The sequence below is a fragment of the Hyperolius riggenbachi genome, chromosome 2 (genome assembly GCF_040937935.1).
Source record: "Hyperolius riggenbachi isolate aHypRig1 chromosome 2, aHypRig1.pri, whole genome shotgun sequence".
Taxonomy (NCBI): Eukaryota; Metazoa; Chordata; class Amphibia; order Anura; family Hyperoliidae; genus Hyperolius; species Hyperolius riggenbachi.
This window is the reverse complement of record NC_090647.1, coordinates 146,413,249-146,429,711: the sequence shown is the minus strand read 5'-3', so window position 1 is coordinate 146,429,711 and position 16,463 is coordinate 146,413,249. Positions and strand designations below refer to the sequence as shown.

At 47.3% G+C, this 16,463-nt stretch overlaps 1 protein-coding gene across 4 annotated transcripts in view; it reads right to left on the bottom strand.

Annotated features, from left to right (window-relative positions):
* ITGA7 (integrin subunit alpha 7) overlaps positions 1-16,463 on the bottom strand; it is a 243,330-nt gene that overhangs the window by 96,428 nt on the left and 130,439 nt on the right. For all 4 annotated transcript variants that reach the window (XM_068267657.1, XM_068267654.1, XM_068267656.1 and 1 more), the window contains exon 3: positions 3,963-4,042. In XM_068267657.1, coding sequence (XP_068123758.1) covers positions 3,963-4,042 — 80 coding nt within the window. The remainder of the gene's footprint in view (positions 1-3,962; positions 4,043-16,463) is intronic.

The following is a 16,463-nucleotide window of genomic DNA, read 5'->3' as shown; positions in this document are numbered from 1 at the left end:
ATGAGCCACTCACCCCTGCAGCACTATATGTATGTTTACAACCTGTGTGTGCCATGTTTACATAATGTTTGCATGTAAATAAATCCCTTTTTGGACAGATTTTCCTGCTGCCTGTTTTATGTCTTTATCTCTGCTCATCTTGCCGTGAGCAAGGCCAAGGATTTAGCAGGATCAGGTCCTGCAATACTGAGTGGTGAGTGACCATTTTGTATGCGCTCCTTTTCCTCTTGTGGACTTATGTGGACCCCTTCCTACCCCTACCTCATCACAATGAGCTGATGGCCACAATTTATGGATACTGGGTTCTTCTGCACTTCCAGTGGCCCCAAGGAAGAGGTGTAAGCATTGGGGAGGGGATTTATGTGTTTGTGACTACATTATTTCAATGTGGGAAGAAGGCAGAAAGCCTCCTCCTACCATATATAAAAAAAAAATGTTTTCCAAGACTCTTAATCCAATTGCCAGCAGTACAAGGATTAACATTAAAACCCACAATGCATGTTTAAAGAGACTCTGAAGCTAAAATTACCTGTCCTTTTCAGCATTAATGGCATTAATGGCATAGATGAAACACTGCTTTCCCGTGGCTAAACAAGGCCTTTATCACCCCCAAATCCTGGAGCAAAATTCTACGACTTTCAAATTCGTGGATTTCGTTTCCCGGGAGAGGCAGAGCTTTGGCCTGTAGCTCTGCCTCCAGTTGCATCAATCCCCGTGAATCTCCGCCTCCTCCCACCCTTCTCAGTTAAAATAGACTGAGTGGGGCGGGAGGAGGCGGGGATTGATGCGAATACAGGCAGAGCTACTGCACAAAGCTCTGCCTTTAACAGGAAGGAACCCCGCAATTTCCCCTTAGGATTTCGGGGTGATTAAGGCCTTGTTTAGCTGTGGTGTTTTATCTATGCCATTAATGCTGAGAAGGACTGGCTAATAAAAACAGGTAATTTTCGAGGCTTCAGTCTCTCTGTAAATGTTGTTATTTAAAATGTAAACTGTCATCACAAACAATCAGTGCCCAGTTCTGGTGAGCTCCAGGTTCTTCGGTTAATTCTTTGTACCCAAAAAGAAGGTACAAGCATGGGGGGCCCCCCATGTTGGTGTTGGTGTTATGTGTTCCCTGCCTTACTTGGACACAAACAAACACTCCCTCCAACTCCCAGTTAAATGAGAAAAGGAGTCTTTTACAGAACCCTTACAAAATTATCAGCACCATTAAGGGTTAAAGGGAAAACAAAACACACTGTATGTTTACATTCCATTCATTTAAAAAACAAAAAAGAAATCCACTTGTATCCAGCACCATTCTTTTACTTTTGTGAAAATTGGACCAATCAAATTAATTTCCTGGCAATTTTGATAGGCCCAATTTCAAGTTGCATACACTGGGCCATAATGCGCAATTAACTTATTTTTCAGCTGAGTTTTCTACTAGGAGATCATTTTTCATCTTCAGTTTAGAAGATCTTTTCAGAACTTTGGAAAAAAGTGACAAAAGTAGGTGAAAAAGTGCTATCAAAATGATTTTAAATCTTTTTTTGCTCTTTGGTGGTTCTTTGGTGGTTTAAAGGGCATTTTATTGACAAGTTCAAAATGTATCGACTAGGAGAAAAAGTTAATTGCACATGGGCCAATTTGTTTTACTTTTCCATACAATCCAGAGTTATTTGCTCCTCATTGATCATGTCTAGCGAGTCATAATTAAACTAAGGTGAGACAACAGGCTACTGCTATTACATACTTTCACATGTTGATGCGTAAAGCCCCTAGTTACTTACAACGCATACAAATACAGCCTATGAAAATAATGGGAACTGAGAAAAAGGAATCCACAAACTTGATCCTGTCTTGTGACTTAGGAAATATTAAAGCCGATTAGCATGACAGCCAGGCAGCGCATACTTTGGCTCCATGTCTTCCAATACAAATTTCCTATGAAATGAATTATCAGTGATTTTGCTCATTCTTATTCTCATGTGCCATCCTTCATCAATAGGCCTCTTATGCTGCATATTACAAATGACTGTAACTAACGGCCTGGCAAGATTTCAAGTATAAATTGCTATCTACAGATCATACAATGTACCGCTACAGAACTCAAAACGCACTAAAAGCTGTACATATTACAAACAATGGATTGGGCTATATATTTAAAAGATATTTTGGCAGACAATGCAGGGTAATAGCTCATCCTGATTGATTACAATGCAGAAGAGAAACTGTTAATGGAATGGGAACCAGGAAACGAATCCTATAAAGAGATATAAATATGGATCATTGTTTGTCACCTAATAATTTATTGATTGCTTTGTCTGCTATTTATGTTTAAAGTAGGCCTGACCCTAACCAAAGCTAACTAAGGTCAGAGCAGGATCATACACCAGGCACCCTAGGCAAGTACTTGGGGCCTAATGGTTGGCAAGGGGCCCCCGTCACCTTCTCTGACCTCTCTCCATTTCAGCTTACCAAAAGAATCACAAGGAGGCCCCAAATCTACTACCTTCCCTAGGACCACATTACATCTTAATCTATCTCAGCCTAAGGTAAGCTATGGTAAGTTATGTTTATGCTGGATCCACATACCTCTGTGCATTGTCCATTCCTCTCCTTGTCCTCCCCGGTCCCCGTAATCACTTTTGTCTAAAGTCAAAGTTTCCGAAAGCAAAAGGCAGGCTAGCTAGCAGCTAACCTCACGGTGATGCATCCCGACGAAAAGCATTCCACGATTCATCATCCTACCTGCGGGAACACGCGACAACACATGACAGCACACGACGGGTGTGAACGAGAGGTTGAACGATTGTGGTACTTTGCGCAGGAGTCATTGGGCATCTTAAAGATTCAATACGTCGTGGTGGTTCGGAATCGCTACGTGTTGCAAAACTTTGTTTATGTAATTACGCACATGTACTCACTACGATCACTTGTCGCTCAAAAAAAAATAACCGGTCGTCATAAAAAATGCCAAAATAATTGGGTCATGGGAATAATTCTTGAAGAGGAACTTTAACTAACTAAGGATAGAACTTAATTCCGATCAGTAGCCGATACCCCCTTTCCTATGAGAAATCTTTACCTTTTCTCGAATAGATCACCAGAGGGGTCTGTATGGATGATATTGTGGTGAAAGCTGTCTCACAGTGGGATGTCATGACCTTGGTCCTGACAGTTTGCTGTCTGTGAACCTAGTTGCATTGTGGGAAATAACTGCTGTTTTCAACTGCCAAGCAAGCAGTATTTCTCTCTGTGGATAGAACTGTCAGTAACAAACATTCCATACAGATCACCTAGCAGAATTAAAGATATCAGAATGATAAGTTTCAGAATGTACCAGTAATTAAATCAGGGAGAGGAAAGATTTCACAATGGACAAACTCACTAATCTATAATTCAATATTGTAAACAATAAGCAATTTGATTAATCACGTTATTTTCACCGCAGTCTTTCTTTAAGTCTGCCCTGGCAGTTTTTCAGTATTGCCAAAAGTTTCACTTTAAAGGAATCATCAGCCAATTTAATCCCCCTTTCCCGATCTACTTACCCGTGCCTTCCTCCATCTCCTTCACGGTGACATGTCCCACGACACAGCTCCGCTTGCAAACCAGTGTCTCCGCCGGTACTGAGGCCGACCTCAGGGTCAGCCTTGTACTGTGCCTACGCGAGCGCTGCTGTCAATCACAGCCACATTGTCCGCGATGTACTGCGCAGGTGCAGAACCACTGCACCTGTGCAGTACACCACAGACAACGTGGCCGTGATTGACACGGCGCTCGTGCAGGTGGGGACACCAGGCCGCGGGCTGCAAGCGGACATGTTGCCGGGAAGGAGCTGGAGAAAGCCTTGGGAAATTAGACCGGGAGGGGGGGGAGGGTTAGGGATTAAAATGGCTGATGATTCCTCAGGTTTTGAGCGGCTGGACCTACTTAGTTTACCAAAGATAATTTAAACAAAAATTACAACTTACCACAATCTTTCCACCAGGACCCTGACTTTTCACCGTGACTCCAAGCCATTGGTTTTCTTTACTCTCTCGATTTCGATCAACTGATAGAGAAACAAAGAATAAATTAAAAGGAAAACAATTTATCTGCAAATGTAATTTTATTCAGAGAATCTATTAATAAATATAAATTCCAACAGATTGTTCCACAGTAGAATGTCCAAACCGAGAGTCACATGTAAGGCGATAAAGTAGAACACTTTTTTTTTAATGTAACAAATTATTTTCAAACAGTACATACTCTTCCATTTGGACTTAAGTCTTCTCTTGCTTTCATTCTATTTCAGTTTATGCAGGGTAGGTTGTGCGTTAAAGTGAACACATCGTCAAGAAGTGCTAAGTAGCCCCATTTAAATGAGCTGTTAAAGTGAACCTGAGGTGAGAGTGATTTGGAGGCTGCCACATTTATTTCCATTTAAGCAATACCAGTTGCCTGGCTGTCCTGCTGATCCTCTTCTTCTAATACATTTAGCCATACACCCTGAACAAGCATGCAGATCAGGTGTTTCTGACATTGTCAGATCTGACAAGAGTAGCTGCATGCTTGTTTCTGGTGTAGTTCAGACACTACTGCAGCCAAAAAGATCAGCAGGGCTGCCAGGCAACTAGTATTGTTTAATATGAAATAAATATGGCTGCCTCCATATACCTCTCACCTCGGGTTCACTTTAAAGGGACACATACGTAAAAAAAAATGAGTTTTACTCACCTAGGGCTTCCAATAGCCCCCTGAAGCTCTCCGCTGCCCTCGCCGTCTCCCTCCGATCCTCCTGGCCCCGCCGGCAGCCACTTCCTGTTTCGGTGACAGGAGCTGACAGGCTGGGGACGCGAGTGATTCTTCGGGTTCCCAGACACATTAGCACCCTCTATGCTGCTATATGGTATATGATATATGCTATGGCAGCATAGAGAGCGCTATTGTGGCCAGGAACGCGAAGAATCACTCGCGTCCCCAGCCTGTCAGCTCCTGTCACCGAAAGTGGCTGCCGGTGGGGCCAGGAGGATCGGAGGGAGACGGCGAGGGCACCGGACAGCTGCAGGGGGCTATTGGAAGCCACAGGTGAGTAAAACTCATTTATTTTTTTTGACTTAAGTGTCCCTTTAAGAATTTACGATTTATGGGATGACGGTTAGAGTGAGGGCTGTGAACACACTTCTATCTTCTTTTCAGCAATGCGTCTCAGTCTATAAGCATCAGCCAGGGAAAGAACTAAGGTTAGATGACCAGAGCTATTTAGTGGATGGAGGCCAACAAAAGGGCTTCTGCTAGAGCAGAGCTCCTGATATCCAGCATCTAGTTAATCAGGACCATAGTCTTATTAAAACAGTCAGCACTAAACAAACTATATTTTCAAATGCTTCAAAGTTGTGCTACAGAAACTGGGAGAATAGGACATATTCTCTTACTTATTCTTACATATTCTCACTTACATTATTATTAATATTGAATCTTCTGCGGCACTAAATTATACTAAATAGTCACGTCCCAAAATAACAGATCTGTCATAAAACAGATATGACCTCCATTTATCAGTCAGATCTTTCACAGGGTGCAAACTGTTAGAACCTTAGAATATATGACAGCCAAAATCAACAAGACATTACAGAAGTTCAACGGGGGTTGGCTTACTTAGGATTTATTCATGGGACTTTGACACTTTTGCATCAATCTTTGGATGAACTTCTAATTACACATGTCTCTACTGACAGCTTTCCTTTTAAACTTTGTCCCTTGTGGTCTGTTTTGTATTGTTTTAATGGAAATTACAGTTTTGTGCATGGTTGTTATACTTGTTTATTATGTCCATTTTGTAACTACTGCATTTGTAAACTGCTGACTTTAGCAGTTTACACAGTACAAAGTAATCTCACTGTCTACCAGAGAGTCTCATTGTTTAGTCCCTACCATAGTTCCAGTCTAAAGTCCCTACCATAGACTAGTACACATGCTAGACTGTTCTCAGCTGAGGCAGCCAAGGCAGCCAGTCGATGCTGATTCACCAGAGAAAACAGTTATATAGGTGTCCCCCAGGCTTGTTGATTCGGCAATGATTTGGCATGCTCCATCATGCATTGCATATCATCCCTGCTCCCTTCCCCATAGCAAGTGACATGCCGCTCTGATTTAGCTCAGGGCTCAGCTCTTGAACCATCACCCAGGGGTCAAGCCCCAGTCCCTCTGGGCAACAATTGTTGTGCATGTGTATGCACTTTAAAGGTGGTCCATTAATGGTACAATCTCCTGAACAATTGACCATTTGATCAATTGGATATTGTTAATGGGGCAGACAGCTTATCCTTTTCAATGGTGGGTCCAAAAAAACATTTCCGATCAACTGCAACAATCTGATCGGATGAACGGTTGTTCAGGAAATGGGCTGGATTATGGAAACCAGAGTGCCCAGACGAGTTCCATACAAGCACAGGAAGAACATACAACTTCCTAACAGATACTGTCCAGCCTCAAATGTGAACCCCGGAACCTACCACTGCACGGCAAGAGTTATATTAGTAACGAATGTCCTCTTGACATTCTGTTATTGATTCATGAGTTATAGGTTTGGGTACCTAAAGTTTGAATTTATTCCTTTTAATCAAAATAATGGTCAAACATCAGCGATTTCTAAACAGGTCATTATACAGACAAGCATATGAAGACTTGAGGGCTGTCTTTTCTCTTTCTTCTTGAAAAGCTGTGTCACAGGAGGAGGACAAGCATTACACGTTTATAATGGAAGGATTCTACACAAAGGGAAACTGCCGCATGAGCTACTCCCCTCTGCTCTGGCTGTGTATTGATTTATTCAGGTAGCAACAGGTTTTAATGCTTCTGGAGAAGAAAAGAAAAATCTATTGTTCAAACATCTGTCTAAACATGTACTGGTAATTAGGATTTGGTGTTTCCAAAGATTGTTTATGGTCAGACCCTAATAAGTAAGGAAACACAAAGGCATGTCATTTCCCATTTTTCACTGTGAAGCCTATACTATAAGGGGATTTCCAGGGAGCGTGTCATGTGAAAAATGAATGCAAAGATTGTTCCTTGACAATGGGCTTCAAGACTCGTAAACCTCTTTTTAGCTTCTTACATGCTCCAGACATGCTGTCTTTCTACCTATAGAGTTGGAGACAACCCGAGCTATAAGAATAGGGGAGACATTGTGAATGTGTCTGTGGTATTACTGTCCCATTCCACTGGGTCCAGCTTCCGCCCTCCGTCACCTTTTTTCCCCAAAAAAACTAAGCTTTATTATAGTTGGTAAAAAAAAGATAGAAATGCAGTCAATCAAATAAATAGCTGATATAAAAGATTGGTTTACAATGAACAATTTAACAGAAAACCATTTAAAACAATACTTCATATGTCTATATCTGTTGCGATTATATCAACAGAATCTGCTAGCTCCAGCTAGCTGCTACTGAGGAGCAAAGATGCACCTTTGTACAATTATAAGTAAGGGTTATAAGTAGATTAGAGCCCGCCGCTGGCTAAACCAGATCAAATAGTATAAAATGTATATTTGAGCTGTCATAGCCATCACTACGGTTTTATTCTGTAGGATGAGACCCAAGTCATCCATATCTTGTCATATTTAGCGATAGCACCCCTATGCTGATAAACAGCTTTTGAAAGCTGTTACTAGCTTTAGGGCTGGTTCAGACGGACGTTTGGAGGCGTCGCGTTCATTGGCGTCGCGGTGGCAATGCGTTCGGGCTTTCAGCAGCGTTCGCATTGCGTTCGGATGCGGTCGCGTTTTTTCTTCCCCTAGGGGGACATTGCCAGTCGCGGTTAACCACCCCTGGAAGCAGCATGTAGCTTCCAGGGGCTCCTTGAACGCCAGTGAAAATCGGGACCCGAACGCCGCGTTCGTGTAAACGCGCGTAAAAGCTTGGTACAAACGCTCCCATTCACTTGAATGGGAGCGTTTAACGCCAAGCCCTGAACGCTGGCGGTAAACGCTGCACAAGCGTCCGTCTGAACCAGCCCTTACTGCACAGATCCAGTCACTACTAGTTACCGTAGCAGTAATCCAGAACATAGTTAACAATATACGAGCAACATGTAAGACTTCAAGCATTTATTACTTGGCATATTTGCCTGAGAATGTGTCTTGAAACATACTAAGCAAACATAACTTAGGGTTACATTCAACTGGGCATCCCATGTGTTCATCCTCTGACACCTTTTAGAGAAACAAAACAGAAAGACTGTGGTACACTAGCAGTAGAAAACGCAGCTGGAGATCCCTAATGCCTGGTACACACCATGTCATTTTCCTGTCAGACTGATGGGAAATTTCCTGTTTGATCATTTCCAGCATGTCCGATCTGCTTCTAATCAAAAAAGGGATCAATATTATGCATCACTGATCTCAAAATTGATCCTTTTCTCGATCTGAGGCAGATCAAACATACTGGAAATGATCAAACATTGGGAAATTTCTTGTCAGTCTGAGGGGAACATAGTGTCAGGATTGATGTGGTTACCTCTGCAGCGGGGAGCGGTGCGGCCACCGCTCCCGCGTCTGACGTCACCGCGGATCTCGCCACGTCATCTCAGGCATTCCCTTCCGGTAGAACAGGTCTCTCCAGAGTGCATCAAAGCAGGGCAGCGCACGCGCGCACCAGGAGACAGGACCTTTATGCCTTCAACTGACAGCAATGGGCTGGCTCTCGCCGCCGATTGGCTGAAGTCCGCAGGGTGGAACTTTTGGAATGTGCTGTTGTATTTAAGGCCTGAGCGATCAGTGTCTCATTTAGAGTTGGGCCGAACCTCCGATTTTAGGTTCGCGAACCGGGTTCGCGAACTTTCGCGGAACGTTCGGTTCGCGTTAAAGTTCGCGAACCGCAATAGACTTCAATGGGGATGCGAACTTTGAAAAAAAAAAATAATTATGCTGGCCACAAAAGTGATGGAAAAGATGTTTCAAGGGGTCTAACACCTGGAGGGGGGCATGGCGGAGTGGGATACACGCCAAAAGTCCCCGGGAAAAATCTGGATTTGACGCAAAGCAGCGTTTTAAGGGCAGAAATCACATTGAATGCTAAATGACAGGCCTAAAGTGCTTTAAAACATCTTGCATGTGTATACATCAATCAGGTAGTGTAATTAAGGTACTGCTTCACACTGACACACCAAACTCACCGTGTAACGCACCGCAAACAGCTGTTTGTACTAGTGACGGCCGTGCTGGACTGGTGCGCACCATGGCGAGAGTGCAGGTTTTGGTGGCTTTACAGCCCATATGGTCGGCCTGGCTGATGTAGCTGAATGACAGAACAGTGACTGTCCAGCTGATCAAATTTGGTCTGACCACAATGAAGCAACGACCTTATTATCTTTTGTGTGCCCCCCGAGACACTCATCTAGGCGCCGGTCATTGCTTCATTGTGATACGCAAGCCCCTTCACCACGGCAAGGTAATGATCACGAAGGGGAATGGGCGCATGTACATGCCTTTTCTTTTGTTGTTGCAGCTGCCCTCAGTGCAGCCAGAAAAATTAGGCAGTCATGTACACGCACCATAAAAATTATTACAGCGGCCGCTGCTAGCAGCGGCCTAAAAAATTCAGCAATCCGCCTGGAGTCCCGGACCCTGTTGGTGGTGGCGGAGAAGGTAGTGAAGCGGCCTGCAGGCAGACATGCTGTGTGGAGGGACTGGGAGCGACTTAGTCTTTTTGGGGCAGGCCAGGCAGCCAGTCACACGGCGTGCAGGCAGAGATGCTGTGTGTGCGGGGACTGACTTAGTCTTGGGGCGGGCAGCAGCCCTCCGGGATCCATGCCTCATTCATTTTGATAAAGGTGAGGTACTTAACACTTTTGTGACTTAGGCGACTTCTCTTCTCTGTGACAATGCCTCCAGCTGCGCTGAAGGTCCTTTCTGAGAGGACGCTTGCGGCAGGGCAGGAGAGAAGTTGGATGGCAAATTGGGACAGCTCTGGCCACAGGTCAAGCCTGCGCACCCAGTAGTTCAAGGGTTCCTCATCGCTGTTCACAGCAGTGTCTACATCCACACTTAAGGCCAGGTAGTCGGCTACCTGCCGGTCGAGGCGTTGGTGGAGGGTGGATCCGGAAGGGCTACGGCGAGGCGTTGGACTAAAGAACGTCCGCATGTCCGACATCACCATGAGATCGCTGGAGCGTCCTGTCTTTGACTGCGTGGACACGGGAGGAGGATTAGTGGCAGTGGTACCTTGCTGGCGTTGTGCCGTCACATCACCCTTAAAGGCATTGTAAAGCATAGTTGACAGCTGGTTCTGCATGTACTGCATCCTTTCCACCTTCCGGTGAGTTGGTAACAGGTCCGCCACTTTGTGCCTGTACCGAGGGTCTAGTAGTGTGGCCACCCAGTACAGCTCATTCCCCTTGAGGTTTTTTATACGGGGGTCCCTCAACAGGCAGGACAGCATAAAAGACGACATCTGCACAAAGTCGGATCCAGTACCCTCCATCTCCTCTTGCTCTTCCTCAGTGACGTCAGGTAAGTCAACCTCCTCCCCCCAGCCGCGAACAATACCACGGGAAGGTTGAGCAGCACAAGCCCCCTGCGACGCCTGCTGCGGTTGTTCTCCTGCCGCTGTCCCCTCCTCCTCCTCCTCCTCCTCCCCCAAAGAAACACCTTGCTCATCATCCTCTGAGTCTGACTCGTCTTCTGCACACGACCTCTCTTCTTCCTCCTCCTCCCCCCTCTGTGCTGCCGCAGGTGTTGAGGAAACAGCTGGGTCTGATGAAAATTGGTCCCATGCCTGTTCCTGCCGTAACGGTTCCTGGTCACGCTCATTCGCAGCTTCATCCGCCACTCTACGCACAGCACGCTCCAAGAAGTACGCGTAGGGAATTAAGTCGCTGATGGTGCCCTCACTGCGGCTCACCAGGTTGGTCACCTCCTCAAACGGCCGCATGAGCCTGCATGCATTTTTCATCAGTGTCCAGTTGTCGGGCCAGAACATCCCCATCTTCCCAGACTGTTTCGTTCTACTCCAGTTGTAGAGGTACTGGGTGACGGCTTTCTTCTGTTCTAGCAGGCGGGAGAACATGAGCAGGGTCGAGTTCCAGCGAGTGGGGCTATCGCAAATGAGGCGTCTCACCGGCATGTTGTTTTTACGCTGAATTTCTGCAAATCGTGCCATGGCTGTGTAAGAGCGCCTCAAATGCCCACAGAACTTCCTGGCCTGCTTCAGGACATCCGCTAAGCCAGGGTACTTTGCCACAAATCTTTGAACCACTAGATTCATGACATGTGCCATGCAGGGTATGTGTGTCAGCTTCCCCATATGCAAAGCGGCAAGCAGATTGCTGCCGTTGTCGCACACCACGTTGCCTATCTCCAGGTGGTGCGGGGTCAGCCACTCATCCACCTGTTTCTTAAGAGCAGCCAGGAGAGCTGCTCCAGTGTGACTCTCCGCTTTGAGACAAGCCATGTCTAAGATGGCGTGACACCGTCGTACCTGGCATGCAGCATAGGCCCTGCGGAGCTGGGGCTGTGTAGCTGGAGAGGAGAACTGCCACTCAGCCAAGGAGGAGGAGGAGGACAGCGAAGAGCATGTAGCAGGAGGAGAGGAGGTGGCAGGAGGCCTGCCTGCAAGCCGTGGAGGTGTCACAATTTGGTCCGCCGCTTTCTGCTTGCCATCGTTCACCACCAGGTTCACCCAATGGGCTGTGTAGGTAATGTAGCGGCCCTGCCCGTGCTTGGCAGACCAGCCATCCGTGGTCAGGTGTACCCTTGACCCAACGCTCTTCGCAAGAGATGACACCACTTGCCTCTCAACTTCACGGTGCAGTTGGGGTATGGCCTTTCTCGAAAAATAAGTGCGGCCTGGCATCTTCCACTGCGGTGTTCCGATGGCCACAAATTTACGGAAGGCCTCAGAGTCCACCAGCCGGTATGGTAACAGCTGGCGAGCTAACAGTTCCGCCACGCCAGCTGTCAGACGCCGGGCAAGGGGGTGACTGGCCAAAAGTGGCTTCTTCCGCTCAAACATTTCCTTCACGGACACCTGACTGCTGCTGTGGGCAGAGGAGCAGGAACCGCTCAAGGGCAGAGGCGGAGTGGAGGAGGGTGCCTGTGAAGGTGCAAAGGAGAAAGCGGCAGAAGCAGATGATGCACCTGAAGGAGGAAGAGGAGAAGGAGGGTGACTTTTCTTTTGTGTGCTGCTGCTGCTTTTGCTCAGGTGGCCATCCCATTGCTGTTTGTGCCTTTTCTCCAGGTGCCTTCGTAAGGCACTTGTCCCTACGTGAGTGTTGGCCTTTCCACGGCTCAATTTTTGTTGGCAGAGCGAACAGATGGCTTTGGTCCGATCTGAGGCACACACATTAAAAAATTTCCACACCGCTGAGCCACCCTGGGATGTGGGCACTATGGGGACCTCAGCAGCTGATGCTGAAGGGCAAGTTGGCTGGCTGTACATAGGTGGCGATACATGGTGCCGGACTCTGCCACCAGCTGTTTCTGACGAAGAGCTGCCCCAGCTTCTTTCAGCAACTTCTCTCCTCCTACTACTCTCTGACTCCCCCTCTGAACTGTCCCCCTCTTCATCTCCTCTATTGGGAACATACAGAGGATCCCTATTACCGTCATCATCGTAGTCATCCTGCCCAGCTTCGCTTGCCTCAGACAAATCCAAACTTGCACCATCAGTAGGTCCTTCATCCTCCTGACACGTTACATCCATAGTGTTGCCGCGTAACTCAGACATATTAGCTGGTGAAAATTCATCTGGCTGTAACAACAATGGCTGTGCATCAGTGATTTCAACACTAAATAATTCTTGCGAAGTGTCAAATGCAGCGGAAGTGGTGCTAGTAGTAGCGCTGGTGGCTGAGCAAGATGAGGTGTTCTGTGTCGCTAAATACTCAACCACGTCCTGACAATCTTGGGAGGTGATGGGACGTGCCTTCTTCCGAGCACTGTACTGTGGGCCAGGTCCACACGAAATTACATTTACACGACCTCGCGCAGACCTGCCGGGTGGCCTTCCTCTGCCTCTGCCACTACCTCTTCCTCTACCTGTTTTGTCCATATTGGGTATGCACGGAGTGGTATATCACACTGCGTGCACTCACGTAGGTAGGTGGGTTCACTTAACTGCACAGGTATGCGCACTGATGCGGTGGGTTCACTGAACAGAACAGGTATACAGTGGCGGGTTCACAGAACAGGTATGCAGTGGCAGGATCACTGAACACAATAGGTATGCAGTGGCGTGTTCACTAAACAGGTATACAGTGGCGGGTCCACTGAACAGAACAGGTATACAGTGGCGGGTTCACAGAACAGGTATACAGTGGCGGGTCCACTGAACAGAACAGGTATACAGTGGCGGGTCCACTGAACAGAACAGGTATACAGTGGCGGGTCCACTGAACAGAACAGGTATACAGTGGCGGGTCCACTGAACAGAACAGGTATACAGTGGCGGGTTCACAGAACAGGTATACAGTGGCGGGTCCACTGAACAGAACAGGTATACAGTGGCGGGTTCACAGAACAGGTATGCAGTGGCAGGATCACTGAACACAATAGGTATGCAGTGGCGTGTTCACTAAACAGGTATACAGTGGCGGGTCCACTGAACAGAACAGGTATACAGTGGCGGGTCCACTGAACAAAACAGGTATACAATGGCGGGTCCACTGAACAGAACAGGTATACAGTGGCGGGTCCACTGAACAGAACAGGTATACAGTGGCGGGTCCACTGAACAGAACAGGTATACAGTGGCGGGTTCACAGAACAGGTATGCAGTGGCAGGATCACTGAACACAATAGGTATGCAGTGGCGTGTTCACTAAACAGGTATACAGTGGCGGGTCCACTGAACAGAACAGGTATACAGTGGCGGGTCCACTGAACAGAACAGGTATACAGTGGCGGGTCCACTGAACAGAACAGGTATACAGTGGCGGGTTCACAGAACAGGTATGCAGTGGCAGGATCACTGAACACAATAGGTATGCAGTGGCGTGTTCACTAAACAGGTATACAGTGGCGGGTCCACTGAACAGAACAGGTATACAGTGGCGGGTTCACAGAACAGGTATACAGTGGCGGGTCCACTGAACAGAACAGGTATACAGTGGCGGGTCCACTGAACAGAACAGGTATACAGTGGCGGGTCCACTGAACAGAACAGGTATACAGTGGCGGGTCCACTGAACAGAACAGGTATACAGTGGCGGGTTCACAGAACAGGTATACAGTGGCGGGTCCACTGAACAGAACAGGTATACAGTGGCGGGTTCACAGAACAGGTATGCAGTGGCAGGATCACTGAACACAATAGGTATGCAGTGGCGTGTTCACTAAACAGGTATACAGTGGCGGGTCCACTGAACAGAACAGGTATACAGTGGCGGGTCCACTGAACAGAACAGGTATACAGTGGCGGGTTCACAGAAAAGGTATACAGTGGCGGGTCCACTGAACAGAACAGGTATACAGTGGCGGGTTCACAGAACAGGTATGCAGTGGCAGGATCACTGAACACAATAGGTATGCAGTGGCGTGTTCACTAAACAGGTATACAGTGGCGGGTCCACTGAACAGAACAGGTATACAGTGGCGGGTTCACTGAACAGGTATACAGTGGCGGGTCCACTGAACAGAACAGGTATACAGTGGCGGGTTCACAGAACAGGTATGCAGTGGCAGGTTCACTGAACACAACAGGTATGCAGTGGCAGGTTCACTGAACACAACAGGTATGCAGTGGCGGGTTCACTGAACAGGTATACAGTGGCGGGTCCACTGAACAGAACAGGTATACAGTGGCGGGTCCACTGAACAGAACAGGTATACAGTGGCGGGTCCACTGAACAGAACAGGTATACAGTGGCGGGTTCACAGAACAGGTATACAGTGGCGGGTCCACTGAACAGAACAGGTATACAGTGGCGGGTTCACTGAACAGGTATGCAGTGGCAGGATCACTGAACAGGTATGCAGTGGCAGGATCACTGAACAGGTATGCAGTGGCAGGATCACTGAACAGGTATGGAGTGGCAGGATCACAGTACAGGTATGCAGTGGGCTGAGGGCTCACTGAACAGAACAGGTATGCAGTGGCAGGATCACTGAACAGGTATGGAGTGGCAGGATCACAGTACAGGTATGCAGTGGGCTGAGGGCTCACTGAACAGAACAGGTATGCAGTGGCAGGATCACTGAACAGGTATGCAGTGGCAGGATCACTGAACAGGTATGCAGTGGCAGGATCACAGTACAGGTATGCAGTGGGCTGAGGGCTCACTGAACAGAACAGGTATGCAGTGGCAGGATCACTGAACAGGTATGCAGTGGCAGGATCACTGAACAGGTATGCAGTGGCAGGATCACAGTACAGGTATGCAGTGGGCTGAGGGCTCACTGAACAGAACAGGTATGCAGCCAGGAAGAAGTTAAGCCTAACTAATCTTTCCCTATATGAGAGATTGCAGCAGCTCGCCCTACTCTCACTAATGCAGGCACACGAGTGGCCGTAATGGCCGCCGCTGCCTGCCTTATATAAGGGGGGGTGGGGCTCCAGGGGCTAGTGTAGCCTAATTGGCTACACTGGGCCTGCTGACTGTGATGTAGAGGGTCAAAGTTGACCCTCAGTGCATTATGGGGCGAACCGAACTTCTTCCGCAAAAGGTTCGCGTGCGGTACCCGCACGCGAACCACCTACGTTCACGCGAACCACGTTCGCCGGCGAACCGTTCGGCCCAACTCTAGTCTCATTGTCTGCTGTTGCTGAAACTTTGCGGTTAAGCTCTCAGACCTTAGTCAGTTCCCAGTGTGTTTGATCCGGCAGGACCCCGGGGATTCACACATAGCTAGGAATACTATTGCTAGCTGTAAAAGTAATATTCATTATTGTATTGATTATCTGTGTATGACTCCTTGCCTGATACTCTTGACTCCACCTTCTGCCTCTTGATTCTGTACTCTGCTCATCTGATTGTTGCCGGCCTCGACCCGACCTTGACTCTGATATTGCCTCCTGATTTTGTACCTTCGCTCATCTGACCTGTTGCCGACCTTTTGCCTGGTTCTCACTACGCCTTTGCCTGACGACTCTGTACTGCCTCCTGACTGACCTGTTACCGATATTGCCTGTACGACCACTCTACCTAGTGATAGTCCCTACAGTCAAGGGCTATCACATAGGAGTACTCCTGTGTAACTGTGCACCTAAAACACGTGTGATCACACTCTGAATAAAGTACTGACTATCGTGCTGTTAAGAGCTGTTCCTGATCATTACACATAGCATGGTGTGTACCATCCCTAATGTTCCATAAGGTGCCCACTGCCCACTAATGATAAAATGTTGATTGTACAATCTTACCAAATCCCTGTAGTAGAAGAATAAGCTGAGTGAATAGACTTTGAACAGATACTTTAGGTAGTCCCTCGAATTACATGCTTCTCTGCTTCTCAACATTACATACATCATACTTTGTTTGTTATTTCACTAACATAG